The sequence below is a fragment of the Topomyia yanbarensis genome, chromosome 2 (assembly GCF_030247195.1).
Source record: "Topomyia yanbarensis strain Yona2022 chromosome 2, ASM3024719v1, whole genome shotgun sequence".
In the NCBI taxonomy this organism is placed as follows: Eukaryota; Metazoa; Arthropoda; class Insecta; order Diptera; family Culicidae; genus Topomyia; species Topomyia yanbarensis.
In genome coordinates this window covers 376,534,837-376,560,630 of record NC_080671.1, presented here as the reverse complement: position 1 = coordinate 376,560,630, position 25,794 = coordinate 376,534,837, and the positions used below count along the sequence as shown (strand labels likewise).

General features: G+C 37.6%; 2 protein-coding genes across 2 annotated transcripts in view; one reads left to right on the top strand and one right to left on the bottom strand.

Moving 5' to 3' along the window:
* The window catches only part of LOC131680778 (uncharacterized), a 33,133-nt gene that overhangs the window by 1,195 nt on the left and 6,144 nt on the right, over positions 1–25,794 (top strand). The window contains exons 3-4 of the mRNA XM_058961489.1: positions 13,765–13,876; positions 13,942–14,021. Of these exons, the coding sequence (XP_058817472.1) occupies positions 13,765–13,876; positions 13,942–14,021 (192 nt within the window). The remainder of the gene's footprint in view (positions 1–13,764; positions 13,877–13,941; positions 14,022–25,794) is intronic.
* On the bottom strand, positions 14,146–24,536 carry LOC131684631 (general odorant-binding protein 72-like). The gene is made up of 5 exons (XM_058967655.1): positions 24,238–24,536; positions 24,024–24,102; positions 23,866–23,954; positions 15,059–15,170; positions 14,146–14,401 (listed from the first exon to the last, which is right to left on the bottom strand). The coding sequence occupies exons 1-5, from the start codon at positions 24,310–24,312 to the stop codon at positions 14,316–14,318; spliced, it is 441 nt and encodes a 146-aa protein (XP_058823638.1). The 5' UTR covers positions 24,313–24,536; the 3' UTR covers positions 14,146–14,315.

Sequence of the window (25,794 nt, the reverse complement as noted above, 5' to 3'; positions counted from 1 at the left end):
ATGTTCAATTATCTGATCCTGGCCCTTCGATTTTCAAAAATGTTAATTATATGAAAATATGTTGACTATTCAAGTTTCGCAAACAGAATGGGTCAAAGCATTTAAACTCAAAAGAATGTAGGTGATTGGCGATTTGCGGCAAAACCAAAATTAGTCATGCGACACCTATGATTCAGTTCATGAACTGGTAAAGTGATACAGTTTGCTTTTTTTCACCCGCAAGTGAGTCGTAGCTTACAACAAAAACTTCATTATCTTCTCGGAAAAAGCTTACAACTGCCAAAATATGAATGAAACGAGTAAGAAATTTAGTTTTATTTGCAATTATTCTGAAATTACAGCCATTTGCAACTATTTGGCTCATACATTTCTTCGAAATGTATTCGGGGTATTATTGTGGTTATCAAAAATCGTTCCATAAATAAAGTTCCAACTTGAAACCGAGACCCAATCATTACCAATGTCAAACTCCTTCATATTTTGGACTACGTAGGAGATTCAGTGAAGACTATCAGAGAGAAGGATCGGCTGTGTATGATACAAAGCTGACACTTTCCTATTAACCAGATATATTCTTTCCTCGCGTGATCCGGAGAGTTGCATGAATTTACACCATCTCATGAAGGTTTAGCTTAACTTAGGAGGAACTGGAAATGATGTTGCGGCGGCTACGATGCTCAATAAATTACATTTTGGAACAGCACACATATAGCTCTGCAAATAATATTAGAAACCACTATGTTTTACAACCTTTTCGCAAGATGTTTACTCATCATCTTATGAAATGATGGTTTTCCATCATTTTCATAAACAATTATCAACAAATTGATCGGTGATTTGGTGTTTAAAAGTTATTTTTTTACCAATGTTTACAGAAAATATATGCACTATGACAGAACAGAATCAAATCAGCAACACTTTGCTTCCAGCGCTATCTGTGAGCGGTTTCAACGTAGAATCGCTAATAGCTAAAATGGTTCTCGAGATATACATGGTACCGATGTCGAAGACATGGTTTCGAGAAAAAACGCCTGTGAAGTTTTGAATACGATTTGCAGATAAAAACGATTTCAAAGTTATTTATCTCCATACAAAAAAGTCCGATTTAACTGAAATTTTCAGAGAATAATATTGAAAATAAATGTTTTAAGAATTTTCCCCACCTCTAGGTTGACGGGTTTGACGGTATTGCAAACATGATCATGCATATTCCGCGCATCAGATTTAAAGAGCCTCTGACAGACAATTGCTTTGAGATGGTTATTGCATTACCCTTCGATAGTGGTGCATCGAAGAGGCAAAGAGGGCTTATGGGCCTATTTTATGTTTCGTATGTTCTCATGCTGTGCACCAGCCCAGACTAACGGTTAACCATTAACCATTAAATAGATGTAAAAATAGAAACCTATTAGTGTTAGTGTAATAATAATTGTAGTTTTTTTTACTAGTGTACAATTGTTATGTGCTAGTCGTATGTCTATTTGTGAATGTGTTCGTCTGAGTATCTGTGACAGCTGGGTCAGCGAAAGAATGCAGAACTGGCTGTAATATTCTCGTCTGACCGGGAGGTAGACCAGGAGATGCAGCTTCAGTTAGTAAAAGAGCTGGAACGTCTACTTCCTAAACACTATCACTTGTGGAGGACCGAGAAAAGGAATTCTTTTCTTAAGTTAAAATAAACACTTCTAACTTAGCTTGATCGTGCACTGGAATGAGAGACTGACGTCTCAAATCCAGTTGTTTTTATTTACCTTTCTGCAAAGGTAGGTACGCCAAAAGAGCGTAACGTAGTTTAGGGTATAATTTAGTGTTGTACTAAATTATACCTATTTTGGTACACAACACTGACATATATGATAGAATAGTGTGTAATTTATTGCATCGCGTCCAATTGTTTCCTTCCTAGGATTTGTTGGTCACTTTTTTCGGTGTTCAATTCCAGCATACGATTCGATTCATTCGGGAAGATCGGATTGGATAAATCAAGCTACGATCAATTTACCGACAAACGTGAATAATCCATTCCCGGGTCAGCGAACTATGACAATTTTCTAACGGAATGAGTACAGATGAGTACAAGTAGTTTGATTGCATGTAACATGTGTTCTTTTCTTGTCCTTCATTAGTCTGCTTTTATTGTACTTCTATTAGTTGTATACCAAAAATGATATCGGTGAATTGTTATATTTCTATTTAATCTCTTTGTATCTTTTTATCTTGATTTTGCATGTTATTTTTTACTACAGTCGCGATTCGCTGGTTGGGCCACACCTCTGTCCAACTAACGAATTGGATTCGTTAGTTGGACCGAGTGACATATGTCAAAAACTCTCCAAAGGAGACGTTAGTAGTCTAATTGCATCTATTCACATCTCTAATATTTGTCAGATTGATTGTCCAAGTAAATTTGACATAAGATTTTGACATTCAGATGCTTTTTAATTGGACAATGGTCCAACTAAAAAGCGGTCCAGTTAAAAAATGTCCAACCAGCTAATCACGACTGTATATCTTAAATTAGATTTACACTAACGCTCACAAACACCATCAATTTCATATTCTCTCATATACACTAACAATCTCTCTCTCTCTCAATCCAAACGTACAAACGTTCGTGGCCTTCGCGATAACACGGCCTGATCACAAACGCGAACATGCTATTGTAATCATCCACGCATACTTACTTACTCCTAGCAGCCTAGCATCATGCCTTCAGCTGGACCAATAAAAAATGAGCGTCACAAGACAACACTTTCCAAGGCGACAGAACCGGGAACTCTAGTGATATGGGGGAAGTCTTTTCTAGTATCTGAACCGTGCACTGAAAATTAATCATCAGAGTCGCAGTCCGCGTGATCATTCAAGAAAACATGTGAATGTTATAAAATCGAATTTGTCCACGCGAAGTCACCTACACGCTATAAGATGCGACAAACACGTTAACATACAAACGCTTGAGCTTCGTCCACGCATAACTACGATCTCGCAAGCATGAAAACACCCCGGTGATTAAGTAGACGTTTTAGCACTTATAAACTCATAAACGCGGTCTCAAGCGCGGACCTACAAACACAAGTGTTCGCGCGATCATGAATCGGCCACGTCCGAAAGTCCTTACGCTCGACATTAGTAGCATAGGTCGATCCCAAGTAGCAATTCTAGTTTTATAGCACACTACAAGTGCAGTATAGGTTTCAAGAAAGGCTTCAAGAGCGTCATGAAACCTCAATTGTTACTAGGGATGCCTTCAGTAGGATCAATAGAAAAATGACGCTCATATCCACTAGACAACATGTTCTATGGTGAATGTGTTAGCACTAATTAACTGATAAACGCGGTCGCAAGGCCCTAGTAACTTAGGTCCGTGCCTTTAGTTGGACCAATAAAAAATTACGCTTATAACTTACTTCTAGCATCTGAACCGGAAACCGAAAATGAACTATCAGATTCACGGTCCGCTCGTGAACATCCAAAACCACACGCGAATATGCGAATGAACACGCGGTTATAAAATAGAATTTTTACACGCCAGTACATGCGACATACAAATAACACCCATGCGATCGAACGCGTTTCCGTACAGACGCGAACGTGAAGTTCCTTCGCCTGCACAGCTTGGAAAAGCGACAGTCTTGGAAAACGAAAAAAAAACACCGTTGAAAAAATCTTCGTGAAAATGAATCAGTAATACTCTACTAATGCTCCGAATACATTGATTCATTTTCATGTAGATTTTCCCAACGATGTTAGAAAAAAACTGCTTTTGTTAGTTTTCCTGGATGACCGCGTATCGAAGTGTTCTCAGTCGAACCTTAAACAGTGCTTTAGTGGGTTACATTTCCCGTCTTGTCTGCACATGTAGTGAGTGATTCTGATGGTGAGCCCTTCCAAGACCCTAACTCTACAGCTCCAGTAGGACAACTCTCGAAAAAAAAGAAAAAGATTTTTTTTAAATGTTCTTGGGTCCTTGGGCCTCTTTGATTCTGCCTGCGGTCTTAGTCAAATTTGCCTGTACTTTGATAGCGAGTTGTCTAGAAAATGTTCGTATTTCAGTGGCAAATTTTTTGTATCAACACGAGCATTATTATAAAAATTGTTTAAAATGGAGAACGAGAAAAGAACATTTACTCTACAAGTTCCACGCCGAAAACCCAACGTGTTCGAAAATAGCCGAAAAAGTTGAATTGCCGTTTTTGCAGGCTCCCGGACAAACGTTTTATTTGGCCACAGCACGGGGTGAAGTCCCCAGAAAATCCAAATTTGTTTTCGACGATGAATTCGCCCGGAAACTAATGATCTGGCAAGGAATTACCAATAGCGGACTCAAAGCGAAGGTTCTAATAACCAGCAAATCTATACATTTGAAGCGGTATTAACTAAAAGGCATAGAAAAATGTAAAACTATTCTTCATTAAAAAGGTACAGTGACCCTTTAGTGATTACTTTGGCTTTCTTTTTCAATTCGACTTTCAAACCACGTGTGTGCAACGAAATGGTGCGCTTATCCTTATACTCAATTAGTTTAAAGAGTAGATCAAGATTTCAACGCTCTTCTGAGGCTGACGTCCTTGGCAGTGACCTAAATTTTGCAGGAAAACCTAAATTTTGCAGAACACAATAGTTTTGTGAAATTTTTCTTTTGTGGAATTAGTTGAAATGTTCCTTTCTCGTATCTGAAGGCGACGGACGAGGGATTTTTCCGAGAGACTGTACGTGTAGATTGATTTACTGAGCAGACTTTTTATTAAGGGATTCAATCCACCTCCTTCATGCAAAAATTATGTTTTTTTACCGATAGTTGGCAAATTGTAAAAATACCGAAAAACCCAAAGTTTCGACTGAAATTCATTCGTGTTTGACTGCGCTTAAGGTCACGACAAAACCTAACTTAGAAAAGTTGGATTTGAATGTTTAGTGTTCCATTCGTCAGTAACTGACACCAATATGGCGTCAATTTTTTTAATATTTCGTTAATTTGACACGGCTCATAGCGGTAGCTTAACGGAGCCGTGGATCTTTCATTTGTTTACAATATGTAAAAAATAAAAATAACAACAAATATTATTGATTGTCCGTTAAAAGTGCCTTGTATTTTGGCATTATCTTGTATTTTGGCAATGGAGCTGCTTGTCAGTATGCAATCATTTTTCCTAATGGAAAAAATTGGATACACCAAATTGCGCTTAAAGTCACAAAACCTAACTTAGAAAAGTTGAATTTGAATGTTTCGTGTTCCACTCGTCAGTCAGAATCACTCGGTGCCAGCCAGTTGCTTTAGGCGTTCACACATGGTGTGTTAATTGTTTGGATTTAATGTATAATTGATGCCAATTTAGTGTAAGCTTGGGTACATTATCTAACTGGTCTAACATGTTGGTTTCAGTTACTGACGAATGGAACACGAAACATTTAATTCTAACTCGCATATCAATTGCAGTAGAAGTTTGTAAGTGTCGGAGGAGACTGTATATTAAGGTGCCAATGGCATGTATGGGAAAAACAATTATCGAATCTCACACACCTTCAAAGCATTAGCACCATGAAAAAAGTCTCTGAAAAATTTGAGCTCAATCGGACTTGGTGAAAAGGTTGCGCAAAATGATCGAAGTGCAAAAATTGTTTTCCCTTTGAATATTCAAAAATCGAGTACGCATATTTTATTCCAAATCTTATCTTATTCTTATCAATCTATCTATCTATATATATATATATATATATATATATATATATATATATATATATATATATATATATATATATATATATATATATATATATATATATATATATATATATATATATATATATATATATATATATATATATATATATATATATATATATATATATATATATATATATATATATATATATATATATATATATATATATATATAAAAGTCAAAGTTTGTATGTATATGATTTATAGACTCGCAAACGGCTTAACCGATTTCCGTAAAAATTTATACATGGTAGACATTTGTTATGGAGCGTGTTTATGTGCTATTGGTTGGGGATTATCTGCCCGCTAGATGGCGCTTCGAAACAAATTATTTTACTCCTATTTCGTAGAAAGTCGCAGCAACGCGCGTTGGGTATTAGCTAGTGTTTTATAAATGTTCGGGCGATAATGTCCATGTCGTCCGCGAAGCATACAAATTGGCCGGATTTCGTGAAGATCTTGCCCCGGCTGTTGAGCCCGGCTCGTCGCAAGTTCACCCGAAATCCTTACGCTGTTGTCGACCAGTTATCGATGAAGCCGACTTGATAACTTCCCACGAACTCATTTACTTTAGGTGATAGATGACGGAAGATGATCTGATGCTATCGCACTTTGTAGGCGGCATTCGAAATGGTGATCGCTCGGAAGCTCTCACACTCCAAATGGTCGCCTTTCTTGTGAATGGGGCAGATCACCCCTTCTTTCCACTCCTCCGGTAGCTGCTCGGTTTCTCAGATCCTGACTACTAACCGGTGAGACAAGTGGCCAACTTTTCCGGGCCCAATTTGATAAGTTCTGCTGCGATACCATCTTTGCCAGCTGCTTTGTTGTTCTTGAGCTGTTGGATGGCATACTTAACTTCCCTTAACGTGGGAGTTGGTTCATTCCCGTCCACAACTGCACTGACGTAGTCAAATCCTCCGTTGCCTTGGTCATCTGTACCTACATTCTCCTCTCCGTTCAGGTGCTCGTCGAAGTGCTGCTTCCACCATTCGATCACCTCACGGTTGTCCGTCAGCAAGCTCCCGTCCTTATCCCTGCATATTTCGGATTGCGGCATGAAGCCTTTGCGGGATGCGTTGAGCTTCTGGTAAAACTTGCGTGTATCTTGAGAACGATACAGCAGTTCCATTTCCTCGCACTCCGCTTCTTTCAGGCGGCGTTTTTTCTCCCGGAAGAGGCGTGTCTGCTGCCTCCGCTTCTGTTTGTATCGTTTCACATTCTGTCGGGTCCCATGCTGCAGCATGACCGCTCGCGCATTCTTCTCCTCCAAAACCGCTCTGCACTTCTCGTCGAACCAATCGTTCCGTCGTCTTCGTTCCTCGTACCCGAGATACGTTGTTGATGGCTGCTTTTACTGTTCTCCAGCAGTCCTCTAGAGTTGATGTTAGCGCCACGATAGATCCTGACGTCGATAATGTCGGAGAAGTGCCATCCATCGATCAGGACGTGGTCGATTTGCGATTCCGTCTGTAGCGGTGATCTCCAGGTGTAACGATAAGGGAGGCTGTGCTGGAAGAAGGTGCTACGAATGGCCATGTTCTTGGAGGCGGCGAAATCAATGAGTCGAAGGCCGTTCTCATTCGTCAGCTGGTGAGCGCTTCTATTTGTATCGTTCCACATTCTGTCAGTTTCCATGCTGCAGCATGACCGCTCGCGCTGCATTCTTCTCCTCCAAAACCGCTCTGCACTTCTCGTCGAACCAATCGTTCCGTCATCTCCGTTCCTCGTAGCCGACAATGTCCTCAGCTACGTTGTTGATGGCTGCTTTTACTGTTCTCCAGCAGTCCTCTAGAGGGGCCACGTCGAGCTCTCCCTCGTCCGGCAACGCTGCCTAGGGGTGCTGCGTGTAGGCAGTGGCAACATCTGGTTGCTTCAGTCACTCCAGATCGTACCGAGGCAGTCGTCGGTACCGTACATAATTAATGACGGATAGTTTTGGGTGCAATTTAACCATCACCAGGTATTGGTCAGAGTCGATGTTAGCGCCACGATAGATCCTGATGTCGATAATGTCGGAGAAGTGCCGTCCATCGTCAGGACGTGGTCGATTTGCGATTCCGTCTGTAGCAGTGATCTCCAGGTGTAACGATAAGGGAGGCTGTGCTGAAAGAAGGTGCTACGAATGGCCATGTTCTTGGAGGCGGCGAAATCAATGAGTCGAAGGCCGTTTTCATTCGTCAGCTGGTGAGTGCTGAACTTTCCAATCGTCGGTCTTAATTCCTCCTCCTGGCCTACCTGAGCGTTGAAGTCCCCAATGATGATCTTGACGTCGTGACTTGGGCAGCGGTCGTATTCTCGTTCGAGCTGAGCGTAGAAAGCGTCTTTGTCATCATTGGTGCTTCCGGAGTGAGGGCTGTGCACATTTATTATGCTGATGTTGAAGAAACGGCCCTTGATCCTCAACCTGCACATTCTTTCGTCGATTGGCCACCAACCGATCACGCGCCTTTGTATATCGCCCATCACCAGAAAAGCTGTCCCTAGATCATGTGTGTTGCCGCAGCTGGTAGATGGTATGATTACCTCTAAACGTTCGCGCCATGGATCCTGTCCAACACATCTCCTGCAGCGCTACGATTCCGAACCCGCGATCCCTGAGAACATCGACGAGTACGCGGGTGCTCCCGATGGAGTTGAGAGATCTGCAGTTCCACGTTCCGAGCTTCCAATCGCTAGTCCCTTTTCGTCGCAGTGGTCGTCACCATTGGTATCGGTTCGCATTCTTATCTTGTTGACTTTTCGCTGCAATTGGTTTTTACGGCCGGCTCGCAGGGCCTGACACCAACCTCCTAACCTTCCGGAGGACTATAGTGCACAGTTGAGCTTAGAGTTCTTCATTGGCACTCGGACGATGATCAGCCGCCCCTAACATGGGGAACAGACGCTGTTTTGAGCCGCTCCTCCTGGAGATCAGACGCTCAGGCGCTCAGGATTGCAGCAGCAAACCCCCCCCACCCTTCCCTGTCAGCCTACGACCAAAGTTCCCACCGGGGTTGGTTACCCGATCTTCCCTAAGCCCAAGTAGCACACTTTGTTGGTATGCAGTATTCTTATCTGGATGTGGAACAAAGAATTTTATTTTGAATACTTAAATCACTACCTACTGTACGACCTAAAAAGCGCACGTTGAGATGCAATATAGAACAAGTTTTCTTTTCAATATGCTCTTATGCAGTAATATAGTACTCGATTAAACACTTTTCCAGGATGTTTGACAAGCAGTATTATTTACAATCCAAAAGTTGCTAAATAGAATATGTTAACACGGCAATGCTAGAAAGTTTACTGCAAAAACAAATTGAACACGATTTCATGGAAACATGTTCTAGCTAAGTTTATTTCCAAATGATAGTCGAATTAAAAAAATATTGATCCCACAAGGAATCCATATTGAATACATAAACTCAAGAAAATATATTTCATATTATGCAATCAGCATGGTTTCAGTAGAGGGAAAACACTAAACGAAGTGTATATTTACTGTAAAATATAGTAACTTACTTTCAGTATTTTAATGCGCCTCTGAATATAGCTGTTTTTTGCATAAGTGAAAAATTTAATCCAAGAATTCAAATTTAATAACGCATCCGTGCATTCACCAAAATGTAAAAAACGTGATTAAATTACTATTCTTAAAACATACAGCAAAAATTCATGCAGAAAATACAATATACTTCTGAATTGAAAATAATCATAAATGCTTCGATAGCTTTTTCTCAAATTGTTAGACAAGGCCTGGGAGGCATTTGTGAAAATGGCACTTGTTGGGTATGTATCACTGTAGAACATCGTAGCAACTTGACGCACTATTTTGTTAATTACAGAATATATAGATAATTATCAGTGCATCAATTGATATCAATAGTTTTGCTAAATCCTTGTGATACATACCCATAATTAAACTCGGATGAAAACGAAAAAATATGCGCGATTGTGCAAAGCAAAATATCGAATCGAGCGATGTTGTTTTCATACACAAGTTTTAGATTACGTATGTAGAACATAAGTGGTTCTTATGTTGTTCAATATGTTCTTATTAGGAATTCCATGAAATGTTTTTGATTAGAAGATTTTTTGTTTATTTTTTTTGACGTTTCTCAGTGGGACTTGTCCCAGCTCGGCATCCGGCAAAATTATCATTTCGGCCAAACATTAAATGAATAAGACCAACAAATTACATTCGTAGGACAGATTTTTCTGTTTGCGTAATCCAACAAAAATCACGGGGAAAACAGTAGAGCAAAACAAATGGGTTGTCAAACCCCTTTGTGAAATGTCAAACACCCGGCTCGTGAAATGCCCGATTGTGGTATCGCTGTAGACCGTCGTTGGGACTTGTAAGAGCGATGCACTATATTATTTTGTTTATTACTTATCATACAATAGCTTACCAGTATGTTAATTGGTATTTAAAGTTTTGCTACATCTTTGTGAAGCAATACAAAAATAAAACTAGGGCTAAATACGAAAAAAATTCGTATTTAGGCGAATCAATGTTTCGAATCGAGCGTTCTAGTTTTGATACACAAGTTTTTGCTTTCTTAGATAGAACATGTAGTTGTTCTTATGATGTTCAATATGTTCTTAGGCAGAAGTAAGAGTATTCTGATATTGCAGTAGAACATCGCAGGAACTTGCAAGAACGACGCTCTATTTTGTTTATTACTCGACCTCCAGCAGGGATGCCAGGTAATATTTTGTGAAATTTGGCACCGCCTATGTAAAAATCTGTGTTAAGGAAAGCGTAGAATTTGGTCTTAAAACAAGAAGTAGCGATTTTTTTAGTTTTCGCGCGAGGTAAAAATTGAGAAATGCCTATGCATTATAACAGAGAACTATGAATTTGTGCGTTAAAGCAGAAAACTATAGAAGTCTCTTCAGTTTTAGAAATTTGAACAGCATATTGAAAATCTGTGTACCTGGCATCCCTAGCCTCCAGTCGATTAGCAGCGCAATAAATGGCAAATAAAATTAATAAAATTAAATTAAAATGTAAAATACTCGCATATGAAACGAGATCTCGAATCAAGCGCAACAGTTTTCAATCACAAGTTACAGATTACTTGGCTGTAATATGTGTTCAATATGTTCTTATGTAGTATCGTTGAACGAAATCACTTGATCCGTATGTTCTACAAGCAGTAAAATAAACTCTTATAAAAACTTATGAGTCAAATGAAAAAAAATGGTACCAGCGCAACTTGTTTTTTAAAGATTATTGTGGTATCTCTGTGGAACATAATATTGATTTGTTTCAGGTTCCTTGACACATACCGCAGTAGGACAAATACATGTTGTATCTTATTTGACTGAAACAATTCGAACTTGTTAAACATAAAAACCGCATACAAGCCCTCTACAAAACATCTTTCGCTAATTTTAATTTCTTCACATGTTTTAATTGCTACTTGGGAGGTCGCTCGTAGTTCCCGGCCAGTACCACGGGGAGTTAGGGATAGGATTTGCTGGGAAGAGGCTCTGTCTTACACATTACCCAGCCTTTACCGACCATGAATTGTTGATTACGACGCATATTATTAGATTTGCATTACTAGTCTAATTGCTGTCACTACATTCCGGTTATTTCCCTGACAGTACACACCCATCGTCTGCACATGCTTTTATGATCTATTCTGATTAAGGTTTTTACACATTCTTCGGGCCAGTTGCTAAGAACCTCGGTTGCATCCAGTCAAACATCGAGTGTAGATAGGTGACCAGTGACCACATTATTGATTTACTATCTTCGGACTTGTCTTTCAATTTATTATATCTTCCATAATTTCTCTTCCTTTGTATCCCTTCAGTGCTTCAGGTTTGCGCCGGTAAAGTGACGCAGAAATATTCAGCTGTGATTGATGTCTTGAATGTTCACCCAGTTAAACTCAGAATTGTGATATTCTGCCTGTAGCAATCAAGTGACATAACTGGCGATAAGTCTTTTATGGCGAAATATCGCGTCTACATACTCGATAACAAAGTTGAGATCGATGGTGTAGTCTTCGATTTAAACTTGTCATGTGTGGATCGACTGAAGCACGGGGTTAGCTGTTTCAAGAACCCCTTGCTCCAGTGAGCGAATATTTTGAAAGACAATAGTAGTGGACGGGACGAAATGGTGTGTCCCTTCCAACGTGTGTCGGGTGACCTTTGACGGGACTGCTACTTTTATAGTTTGAAGTATTTTCAGTTGGAATTTTCGTATCGTGCAATTCAAACATGTTCGTTGTTTATTCTTTAATTCACTTTACATTTGAGTACATTACTATTTATTGGGAATAAATATGAATGAGACTGATAGGATCGTAGCGTGGTTTTCTGGCATCTTTAGAGGAGTTTCAGTTTCGCGCCTCTTCGATGGCTTTCTTTTTCAAATCGGCTTTCGAACAATAATTTAGCGTGTACCTGGATACGGTGCATTTATCTTTATTATCCTTATTTGGCGACTTATCCTCTAGCATTTTATAAAGCAGATCAAAACTTCAGCACCCAACGGTTGCCAAGGGCCGGGCAACCGAACGCTACGAGCCTGTTTATTAGGACTCCACCTGACCATGATTTTGCATTTACAGGCCCGTCAGCCTCGAATTCCTTTCCTGCAAGTCGTTTGCTTATTGACGAAATTGCCTTACATGAGGTTCAGAATGTATTGGCTCTATTGGCACGTTCCCCATGTTATTCGGAGATTTGTGCATAGTTTTCGTAACCGAAAGAGCATTAGCATGAATGTTCTGTTGTAGAGGTGCTCGACGTTCTAGTACCCCTTGTCAATCACTCTGTTCTCTTTATTATGAGGACGAACCGGCTACCTTCTCCTCTCGTCCAGAGCAGTTCTGATGTAGCTATCGGTAAAGCTATCAATTCTATCTACCACACAAACAGTACGACAATAGGATAATGGGCCTATTTTGGATCCTATTAGGGAGAAGACCGCCCTATTTTTTGAAAAAACTTTTAAATGAAGCTATATTATCAATAATCAATATATACAATCGTATTTCTGAATCACATATTATAGCACTAGGTCTATTCTAGCGTTTAACGAGTGCTAAATGGATTAACTAGCTAAAACAAAGGTACACAATGTTTAACATAGTTGTGGCGGATTAATGAGATATGAGGCGGTAATTGTGCTCTCATAAAATTGTGGTGTTGCTAAGCGCCGTTGTTTTTTGTTTTGGTTCACTATGAGGCGAATTAGCCGATATTTCAAAAAGATATATGTGCATGTATAACTTAATGAAGAATAACTGGTCGGTGTTAAGTCAGACCGGACTAAGTGACAAAATATTGATTTCGAGAAAAACGAGTTTAAAGTTTGAATCGCAGCATCCTTTACATTATGATTGGAAATTAATTTTTGCCGTAATTCTTGTTTATTGTTACATATTTCAAATCTGGCAAGAGTAGAATGTAGCTGACGAAATTCTGTATCCATTGCTATAATTTTCTCATTTTTTGATGTTTTGCGACTTAGTCCGGTCTGACTGAACACCGACCAACTTGAACTTATTTTCGCACGCCATTTTAACCAAATAGATATAGTCATTATCTCATATGTAAAAAAAAAACAAACCAAAACTAAAAGGTACGAACTATGGTCCCAATAGGCTTTACTGCCATAATAATAATACTGAAAAAATGATTCATTACCCTATTATCCACTATGTGAAAGGAGTGTTGTAAATGTGAAGGATTTCTAATGACAAGATAACATCCAGTACACTACAGACACAAAAAGCAACAATAAGATCATCGATATATTGATCCTAGTTCATAAACCTTTGCATATCATTGTTCTACACTGATCTAATGTCAATGTCTACTCAATAACTGAATTATATACATAATCCAGAGAATTGCAGTTCGTTACGAATGGTTGCATTAATAATGGACAAGACACGCATACGAACCGCACTTCTCTGATTACTTCTCATTCTAATGAGTGATATTCCCAACGACTTGCAATCAATAAAACATTGATTGTGATCCCATTATTGAAAGTATTCTGATAGCCGTTCCATTGTGTTTTCAACTAGATTCGCAAAGGTAAGGTGAATGCCGACGCCGCAATCAAACAGATAGATATGCTCATTCCCCCGGAAATTGGCGAGCCAACCAAGGTGGCCTTTGACTCTTGCCGCAATTCGGGTAAGTTTTGATTTGAATCCCTCATATTGATCGTTTCAACTTCCTTGGTGTTTTATTTTTCGTAGCTGACGGAATAAAGAACAACTGTGATGCCGCGTTTGCCTTGGTGAAATGTCTGCACCAAAATAATCCCAAATTCTTCTTCGCCTAATGGGCGGCTCGTGTAGTTTGTTGTGGTTTTCCTGTACGTACCTGTTTTTGTAGTTAGTTGTGAGTAGCCTTTTAATTATAAGCAAAAGTGCAGCAAGTATGAGTGAAAAGGATTGTTTTATTTTTCTACACTAGATCTTTATTTGGTTCAGGTGCATTTTCTAAGTAGCACATAAAACATGTAAGTGGGCCAACTTCATCAAAAAACAATATCACATTGAACTTATAGAATATTTGTAAGAAAGAGTAATCAGTAGTCGATGGCGTGGTGTGGTATCCTGTGCATGTTTTAGGGGAAAATAAACATGGGATTGTTCGCGTAGAAACAGACGAGTAGAGCATACGCTGATTCACAGTGATCTCTCAATCCCTGGGCTGGAAGAGATAGTTAACATATATGAAAATGCGTAAATATTCTAAATACACATCATAAAAAGTATCAGACGTAAGAGAAAATCTGCAGAAGTGAAAAGTTGAACTGGAATCATTCTTTTATATATAAATAAATATTTTTGTGGTCGAACCTATAATGACCTATCCTCATCAATCATCATCAATCCTAAATTACTATCAATCCAAATTCGCATGGTACGACGATAAAGAATACATCCTGCGTACAAGTCTTCTGTTACGTTTTCATGCTATTTAGCCATGATAGCGAACCTAACAATTGTGGATAATAAGGGATTTAGCATTGGTTACAAAATGGTTTCAACCTTTTTCGTTCCATGTATCCCTTTCCGAATATAGATCCCGATGATGTACTCCTTTCCGAAAATTACATACCATCATTACCCATCTCAATTCTTGACACACTGAAACAATACATGAAGACAAATATTCGACGGAAATGTTAGGATAACAAGTTAAAATTAATCCCGAGTAATTCACCCCCTACAATAGTCTCATTTACCCCCGGGGGTGAATTCACCCCCGGTTGAAAACCACTGCTATAGAGCATCTCTAGTTTCGTCTATACTTTTTGTGTTGAATAATAAGAAAATTATAAATTTCATCTATTTTTGTTCTCACCTGCATCCTTACACGCATCCAATCCCTTTCTGTAAGACGGTTTGTAGTCATCCGGGAGAAGTTGATCAATTTGCTTCAGTGATCTTTCGTAACTGATTTTCCCTTTCTTGGTCTGAAATGACGAAACATGTTGAAATTTCGCTATTTAGAGTCATTAAGACACGCTATTTTCCGATGTAGCTGATGTTAAAGCTATGTAGTCAAACTTTTTTTGTCGTGACTAACGACTTACCTTTCAATATAGAGCCCCCTTTTCAAAATTTCGGAAGAAAAATGACGTAAGATTTTGAACGCTTATACCTTTTGTTGTACAGAATGGATTTAATCAATTTCTTCGGCATTTTGTCGAAAATATTTGGACCAATGTTGTATTAAATTTTGGAATATGTAGAACATTCATTATCAACGGAAAAATAGTGTTTTGAAAATTTTTTCGAAAACGACTCGGAAAAGTAAAAAATTTTCAGCCCATCCCGCACAGAGCCGTCAATATGGTGCACCAACCGAGCAATAAAAAAATGAAAAGTATTAAATATAGGTCCACTACATGTTTGTTCCTATTGGGGTTTTCGATTGATTGACACCGGTGCACCGATATGATTTATTGGTCTAAAATCTTGATGCGAAACATATTCGGTGAACTAAAGAGATAATGGTGAACTATCTTCGGCAAAGTTTTGGGAAATGTTTCCACAAGAAACATTGTCGAAGACTGCAATCTTCTATCTTGGCTGGTTTTTTAGATACAGTGCATTGTTCGGTGGTACAGAGAATATAATGCGCTGTCTTATGAGCCATATGATTGAATCCTAACCAGGAACGATTTTAAGTATAAGTATCAATATTAGCGAACCATTTACGCTTGCTATGAACGACTTGACGGTTGAATTTGCATTGTTATATGAAAGGATAACCATATAAAAAATTGTTTATTGGCCACCAGCGCCATTACTGCAAATACAAATCATTCGAACTAACAAACTAGTTTTGTTGCCTATGAGGTCTGACGTAACACCATACAGTGACAATGCTAAACAAGTAATCATAGCATGCGCAATTACTAAATGAATCGCTTTTAGTAGGTTTTCCATAAATATTGCACCGTATCTAAGAAACTAGTCTTTGGCAATGTTTCTAAGAAGAGCATTCCCTAGCACTTTGCCGAAGAAACCACCACTTTATTTCAGCAGCTTGACCGAATATGTTTCGTAAATGATATTCTTTAAATCCACCTACCAGAGCCATGGATACAACCGGATACAAGTGATTCATACAGAAGCTTTAAGCATCTTTCTTGTACTTTCAAATGCATACTGAGTGGTCTGCCCGTTTTTGCCCGTTCATGAGTTATCTGAGTGCAAAGTAGGTCAATTTTCGAACAAAAATCGTAAATATCTCAGAAACTGCTCAACATATTAAGTTGCTTTCATCAACAAAATATTGTATTTCATTAATTGTAACAGTTTTGTAGAACACTTTGAAATTCCAAAAAATCTTGGAAAGAAGTTATAATGAAAAAAATAATTTTTCCGGTATTTTCTCTAACAGTGCTCTATATCTCAAAGATTATTAAAGATAAACTATTACCACCTTCAGTAAAGTTTCTTGTACAGGAATTTACTACAACTTTGCAGAATACACCAACTCTCTATCTCTAATTATACGAGAAATAAATTTTGAATCTCACTTATAGGAGGATTAATTATCAAACTTTTGACTTAAAAAGATTAGGCATCTCATTGTCACAAATTCATCCGAAGGAAGTATATCGCTGCAACTAACCATTTCGGAGTTATTCAAAACGATCACGTTTTTCGCGTTTTAAACCACTGTGCGGTGTAGGGGAGTGCACTGAAACTGCACCGTTTTTGCACTTTCTAGCAGAAGGGCAGAAAACTGGGTATGTTCCATTGACACTTCTGCTAGAAAGTGCAAAACCAGTGCAATCCACACCGGTGTCAATCAATCGAAAATCCTATATGATTATTCGTATTGGGTTGCTTGACGAGAGCAGTTGGTGGGGGAAAGCCGGCACATGCTATTAGAAGCCGGACGGAAAGGAAAGGCTCATGCACGCCACGAGAACGAGCGAGAAGGCGATAGTAGTGCATATTAGCGAAAGCGTTACGTACATTTTGAACCTTAATAACTTTTCTTCTACTAAACGGATTGCCAATCTTGTTTCATAAATCGGAAGGAAAACGTTCAACGATTGCTACCGCCACCAAACCTGCCAAGAAAGCTGCGCGAAGAAGATAAGTAAATTCACGCGTCTCTAATGTTGCCAACAGTCCTTTTCAGGACTAACAAAATACTTGTAAAGAATTAGTGGTGCTTATTTTTCGTTAGCGCTGTTAATTGTAGATGGATTTGTGTCATAGTTATATGCAAACCATTCTTAGGATGAATATATAATGGATTAAAGAATTTTATTAGGAAGTTCCTTTTATTAATTTGTATAATTAAAAATAATTATATAAGAAAATATTTTTCAAATAAATCTACAATCCCGAAGATTTTTGCAATTCCCTCCAAGAAAATCAGTGAATGTGGCAACTCTGCCACTAAGCGAAAGCTACACCAAAACGAATGATGAAAATATTTTCATTTATCGCACAAAAGGATGGCCTTCCATTCTTCTGCAACGAAAAGTTAATAAATAGGAACGCCTTGATGTAAAGCGTACAAGCGGTGTGAGCTGCGAATGTTTATATGTATGTACGCAGTAGAAACCATTCGTCGACAAGGTTTGAGTCGTTTCAAAAGATTCTCGTCTTGTATCACCATAGTTACCTACAAGCAGGGTTGCCACTATTTTTCAAATAATTTCTGGCTGATCAACTAAAAATGTCTGGTAAAATCTGTCACTTAACAGCGACCTCAAAGTCATCAAAATTCATCAATCGATTTTTGATAAATTTGGCAAAATATGCCCTTCTTTCTTTAATTTAAAAATCTGGCAGAATGAGAAGTTTGTCTTTTTGTCTGGAAGCTGCAAAAAACTCTGGCTGAGCCAGATAAAAGGCATCCCTGCTTATTAGGACGAATGCAAAATGGAAAAAGAATTTAATTAGAAAGTTTCTTTTATTAACTAGTATTAAGTTTGCGCTTGTTAATTCTGTACTTTTACCAGTGAATTATAAGAAAATATTTTTCTAATCTACAAACCTGAAGATTTATGCAAATCCTTCCAAGAAAATCAGTGATTGTGGCAACTCTGCCACTAAGCGAAAGCTCCCGGTAAAAAAAACGGACGAGCATGCCCGGTCGAAAAAATGCGGACGAACATGGTCGGGGGATTTAAACAGTTTGACGTTTGACTCAACTCGCCTGTGCTAATTGCCCCTAGGAACAAATGCAATTTGCGAATGCGATTTAAAGGCAATTTCAATGCTTAGAAAATTTTCTGCCGGCTGAAATGGACTTAGTTGTTTTTCGCGTTTTTCCAACATGGCTTGAGCTTAAAATTGTTTTTTAACAATTGCAAAATTGTTTTTTAACAATTGCACTTCATTAAGCCAACGAATGTGGGAAATTGTGGAATCGTGTGTAAGTATAGTAGAACAAGATCTCTGACCCAAAATCTTAATGAAAGTCAAATTGTGGTAAGTTTTGGTGTGCAATATAAATTTCACCATTGATTCTTCGAATAGTTTGGTGGTGTTTATGTGAGTAGATAATGAATCCGAAAATAAGTATTATTTGTAATTTTCATATTAGGCAACTAAGGGCGATTAAATGGCACGTTCCGTGGGCGTTTTGGGGGTGATTTAAAGGCTACCCGCCTGCCTTGCCCCTCGTTAGCCAGCAACTTGCCCTTTTTGACTGGGCTACACCAAAATGAATGATGAAAATATTTTCATTTATCGCACAAAAGGATGGCCTTCCATCTGCAACGAAAAGTTAATAAATAGAAACGCCTTGATGCAAAGCGCACTCATTCGGTGTGAGCTGCGAAAGGGGAACCCAGTCAAAAAGGGCAAGTTGCTGGCTAACGGGGGGCTATTGGGCGATTCGCCGCCGTTATTTTTTTGCCGCACTACCCGGCATTAAATCGCCCAGGGAACGCGCCATTTAAGCGCCCTTAATTGCTTAATATGACAATTACAAATAATACTTATTTTCGGATTCATCATCTACTCACATAAACTTATCAGTATACTAGGTAACCACCACCAAACTATAGGAAGAATCAATGGTGAAATTAGTATTGCACACCAAAACTTACAACAATCTGACTTTCATTAAGACTTTAGGTCAGAGATCTTGTTCCACTATATTTACACACGATTTCACAATTTTCCACATTCGTTGGCAAAATGAAGTGCACTAGACAAACAAAATACAAACGAGAACACGTCAATTGTTTAAAAAACATTTAGGGCATGTTCAGGAGTGTTTCAGCTCTAGATTCAAAATCTTGACAGTTCTATAATATAAAACTGAAAAATTTGTAACTAGATCTTGCTGTCCCCAGCAGCAGTTTTAGCGGGTGTTGTATTCAGTTTAAAATTCATGTCTTGCCATGCCTTCAGCGTTACTGCATTCAAATTTATTTTTCCCCAGTCTATCGGGTTTAGGTGTTTGTGCTAAATACTTTCCATGTATTTAAAACACAGTTCTAACCGTGTTTTAAAATTAGCAACAAATAGAACGGCGTCGTATAACAGTTCTAAATTATAAAACAAAACTGCTCGAAATTATAAAACAAAACGCTCTGCTGGGGATGTAATTGTTTCAGTTTCAGTTCTACTTTGAAACTCCTATACAAAATAAAATGCTCCTGAACATGCCCTAAGCAAGCCAAACATGAACCGCCATGTTTGAAAAACGCAAAAAACAAACAAGTCCATTTCAGCTGGCAGAAAATTTGTCTAAGTATTGAAATTGCCTTTAAATCGCATTCGTAAATTGCATTTGTTCCTAGGGGCAATTAGCACAGGCGAGTTGAGTCAAATCATGTTCGTCCGCATTTGGTTTGACCGGAAATGTTCATATGTATGTACGCAGTAGAAACAAATCGTCGACAAGGTTTGAATGGTTTCAAAAGATTCTCGTCTTGTATCACCATAGGTATCTACAAACCGTCCTTATTGGGACGAATGCAAAATGGAAAAAGAATTTGATTAGAAAGTTTCTTTTATTAACTAGTATTAAGTTTGCGCTTATTAATTCTGTACCTTTACCAGTGAATCATAAGAAAATATTTTTCAAATCTACAAACCTAAAGATTTATGCAAATCCTTCCAAGAAAATCAGTGAATGTGGACACTCTGCCACTAAGTGAAAGCTACACCAAAACGAATGTTGAAAATATTTTCATTTATCGCACAAAAGGATGGTCTTCCATCTGCACCGAAAAGTTAATAAATAGGAACGCCAAATCAAACCTAAAGATTTATGCAAATCCTTCCAAGAAAATCAGTGAATGTGGACACTCTGCCACTAAGTGAAAGCTACACCAAAACGAATGATGAAAATATTCCCATTTATCGCACAAAAGGATGGTCTTCCATCTGCACCGAAAAGTTAATAAATAGGAACGCCTTGAAGCAAAGCGTACTCATTCGGTGTGAGCTGCGAAAGGGGAATGTTTATATGTATGTACGCAGTAGAAACAAATCGTCGGTAAGGTTTGAATCGTTTCAAAAAACTCTCGTCTTGTATCACCTTAGTTATCTACAAACCGTCCTTATTAGGACGAATGCAAAATGGAAAAAAGATGGGTTGGTAATGTATATGGCATAACAGGGGTGTCGTGACCACACCAAGTTATTTCAAATCTTGCAAAGCATAAATTAACATAATTTCAAAGTTACTTCCTATATGAATGAAATGACAAATTTCAGGTTAACACGGCAATAACTTTGCAATTTATAGAATAATTTTATATTTTTAGTTATCATATAATAACTGTCATCTCTTCCAGACAACTTAACGCTCTGCTGCCAACCCCGTGGTTTTGCGGGGTTGAGGAGAATCATTGTAAAATGTCCAATACATGATTTTATGTTGTTACCTCCACTAAAACCACTTCAAAACACTCCCACCTGTCTACAAGTACATTGTTTGCTTGTTGAAATCATATGAAATTATTGACCTGTATTCAATGCGAAAAACTCGGTAATAAAATTGTTTTACTGAATAGATTAACGAACGGGATCCCCAGGAAAATTTCGCCGAGCCCGGTGAATGGAACTTATGCGTAAAATTTAGCCATTTGAAAGAAATACAAGCAGAATTTTAAGAATATGATCATCGCGGTTATGTCCCGGACATTACACGCCCCTAGTTTTTCGCTAAGCGTACGCTAGGAAAAAGATTCCGATGGTTGTTTCGAGAGATTTTATCATTGATATTTCAAAGCAAGAAAATATGAAATTTGTTTATTTCATGAATGTCTCAACGAGCTTAGAATCCAGCGCATCCCCTATCAACGCAGACGCCAACAACAAAGGTTTTTCAGAATCACCATAATTATTGTAAAGAATAACTTGAAACATTCCCACATATTTCATTGAGTATCATTCGATTTGAATTACAAGTCAAACGAGTAGTCACGACACTCCGGTTATGTCCTAGACATTACCCACCCATCTTTTTGTTAGTGAAAATAATCAATTAAACGTACGGACAGTCGGGGAGAGTGAGTACGCTTGATCCCACTTTTGTTTTTTCTCACAACTTTTCAATGAAATAAAAATTTCAATTGCAAAACTCGCCATCTTGTAGTCAATTCAAATTGTAAGAGCTATGAATAATGTGTAGGGGAAGATGGGGTAAAACGCACCCCCTAAGGAAATATGATCATAACTCAACTATTGAACATCAATTGGGGGAATTTAATTAACGATATCGTCTAGCCAACATTTTCCTCTGTAATCGCAATCATAACGCTTTGCAAAGTATTCAAAAACATGAAAAATATTCTATTTTTCAAAATCATGGTAAATTACCTTTTGAAAAATAAGCGGAGCAAAACGCACCTGTGCAGGGGCAAAATGTACCACAACAACGGAGCAGGATGCACCGCAACAACGGGGCAGAATGCTCGGTGAACAAGCAAGTAGTTTTGTTTTCTGACGGGATTTCACAAAAGTGTGCCATTAAATAGTCCTAGGTTATGCAATTAGCATGATTCCAGAACGATTTTTCAATTCAATCAGCAAAATCAAAGAAGAGGGTATTTTGCCCCTGATGGAGCAGAGATGTAAATTTAGCAAAAAGTGAACTATTTAGTAGATTGTTCATATATAACTGGAATGTACTGATAAAATAGTAAAACAGTATTTATAAGTGCTGAAAATCCTTGTTGCACGAGCCACAATAATTACACGAGAAGAGCATGTTATTGTTTTTTGTTTATTTCTCGAGTTGCTATTAATTTACGGTTATCAAACTTTGACAGTGTAAGTTAACTATGACAAACTTCCGACAGGTGTTACCTTTTTCTAGAAATTTTCAGAAGTTTTCGATATAAATAAGGGGTGTATTTTGCCCCGGGGGTGCGTTTTACCCCATCTTCCCCTAAATCCTAATACTATGTCCTGTCAATTGTTGATTTCTACTCATACCCTACCTATTTTTAGTGCAATCGTGTATATTTTTTTACATATTTCCTATGTATGTTTCAGAGAATAATTTATTATATTTCTCTCTAAATAGAAAAGTTTGAGTGGAAATCAATTTTTCTTCACTAAGGCAAAAATGGAGTAAAATTTTGAAAGGTGAAGAGCACAAAACCTATATTAGTCATGGAAATTGCTTTTCGATTTTGTCTTGTCAGAACCTGGTTCATTCGTTCAAAGAGCGAACATAGGTGCTTAATCCTAGGTTCATATAGGAAACATGGTGTGAATATCTTTGTCCTGCTCCGGGAGTAAAGAAGCGACAGTAATCTAATTAGTAATGTCACTTCAAATAATTTACCAAATCTCCATATGGTTGTTCTTTTAAGGGGCGATTATCATATAAACGGTCAAAATAATACTTAACCTTTGCGCGTGGTTAAAAAAACTTTTTTTTTTATTTTGAAGACTTTATCATAAATATGTACATTTTTTTCTTTTTCGTTAAAATATATTTGTTCATTTGGGAGATAGTATTGCGCAAAGTCGACATATTTTTTCAGTTGGCGTCTCTGATAACGAGAAAACGGTTTGATCGATATTCATAATTTTTATATCAAATTAAAGGTAATTTCAAGCTTTTCAATGTGAATCTACAAAATTAAAAAAAATTGTTTTTTCTAGCTATTATTGGCTATAAAACAAAAAAATCATTATTAGCCAGATATAGAAAAAAGGTAAAAGAAATGTTTTAGGTTTACATTGAAGATATAACAATTTGATAACGACAGCATAAAAATCGAGCAAATCATTCTCTGGGACGGGACGCCAACTGAAAATACATGTCGACTTTGCGTGTCAATATCACCCGACTGAGAAAATACGTTTTACGAAAAAACATATTTATGATAGTCTTTAAAATTTACTCGAGTTTAAGCCTTTAACAAAGAAACTTTTTTTTAGATCACGCGCAAAGATTCAGTATGATTTTGACCGTTTATACGATAATCGCCCCTTAATTGCAATATAATTTTCAATCAATCTCAAATTAAACTCTGTGCAGTGGGTCTGTCGGTTTTAATAATTGTATCTTATTACAAATTATATTCCTTGACTTTGGATTCAAAGTCAAAAGGTAAGCTCGAAACAATATTACATTTTGGTCCAATGAAATTTCTATGAACTATTACACAACTAGTTAAGTCGATGGTCGGCCATACAGCCATTTACATTTCTTACCACTTGCATCATATCCATGAGACAGCTAACGTAACACTTGAAATTTTTCGTTTCTGGAAAGATTCCATTTTTCCCATTTTCCAAAATATCTAGAAGAGACATTAAAAAGGCAAAACAGGAATAACTATTATCATGCAAAACGAATCCGAATCTCCTACCATCCGGAATTTTGTGCTTTGGCTGGCACACCTGTCTGAACATTTTAGCCGTTTTCTCCATTTGCTCCTTGGTAACACCCTGAAAGAGATAAACGAGTAACAAGTACAGCAATCAATCCCGACTCCCGTTTGGTTTCCGTTGTAAGCATAATCCAATCAAAACATCGCTCTAACAAACTACCCCACTTTATTTACGCGGCCACTAAACACCTACGCAGTCATGGTCGCTGATTTTGTTGCACAGTATTAGGGTTGTCAGCAGCACAACGTAGCGGCGGTTAAATTTCATCGTCACTCTGTCACGCGATAATTCAAGGGGCTCTTCATTTTTGCTTCCGATTGTAGGGGAGGAGTTCAATCGCTGTTCGTTTCGATGGAATCTTTTAACAAGTCATCACACCGAAGAGGGTGAATCCCTCATTTGGCTGTTGGCAGTTTTACAAGCACTATTAGTTTATCACTGTAATTGGATTCACTTTAGATTAAGTTGTTCCACTTGAGATTGAGGCTTCAAATCGCACTAAGTGATCGGTTGGAGAGCGGGCTCAGTTTTATACAGTTGCTGAAAGCTCAATGACTGCTGGCAATCTCGATATGAAACTGATAATTGATGGATGTGATACTATGCAATTAAATGCGAACTGCGAGTATCAATCAACAAGCTTTCAGCAATGGTACCAAATTAATTAGCACCCATTTAGATGTTTTGTTTGTATTTAAAAAACTGGGAAATACTTCAAATAGAAAAAGGAAAGCAATAAATTATTTTTATTACATTACTGACCGTAGCCATTTTATTATAGTGAATCGAACAAATAGATTTTTCAATTTATTTTTTTTATTACACATTCTCAACAGAATTCCTATTTTCGTGATTATGGTAATATTTCACGTATTTTTTGGAAAATTTATCACGTTTAAACGTAGATGACAGCAGTGTAAAAAATGAAAACATAAAAAAAAATTTAAAAAAAATGATATAAATGAATAAATCGCCATACACCGTGTGAAATTCATTACAATACACTAAACAAAAGATATTGCTTCGAATTTGTTCAAAGAATGTTCTTTTCATGCTTCACCCATTATTGATGAAATTATATAAAACTTTCAACATCGATTGATGAAATTGTTTGAATGACGTGATACTGGTTTTATTTTAACTAAAACTGTCAAGAAATTAACATATATTGTGGCTAAACTGGCTGAAAAGTATTTTTTTCAATTTCATGGGTTAAATATGTTAAGGTTCGGGTAAATAGGAAATAGTTTGAATTTTTGTAAAGATGGTATGAAGCTATATTTTAATTAAATTTTTGTTATATGTAGTAGTCTAGTTTGAAAAAACTGTAAATTTCAGTCCAGCAGCTCAACTGAAAGCTTAAAACCAAAAAAACTTCATTAGTATAGGGACTTGTGGCGTCCTTATTTCTTTTTTCGCTTTCTCTTTTGATTATTACTGCAAAATCATAAAACTGTTTAAACATTTATCAGTATGTTTCGAAAGATCATGATTTTTACTAGCTTATTATGCAAACAGTTGAAGAGAAATCAGAAAGGTGACCGAGTAATTAGCGGAATAGAAAGAATACAAGAGAGGCTCTCTTTTGTAGATTGGACCTATTGGAAAAAGGCTTCATATCCTCTATAAACTAAGTGATAATAAGTCAGGATAAGTGTGCCATTTCCAGGTACACACTTTATTTTTGCTCGAAAGCCGAACTGAAAAAGAAAGCCATTGTAATCATCAAAGGGGTGTAAAACTGAAATT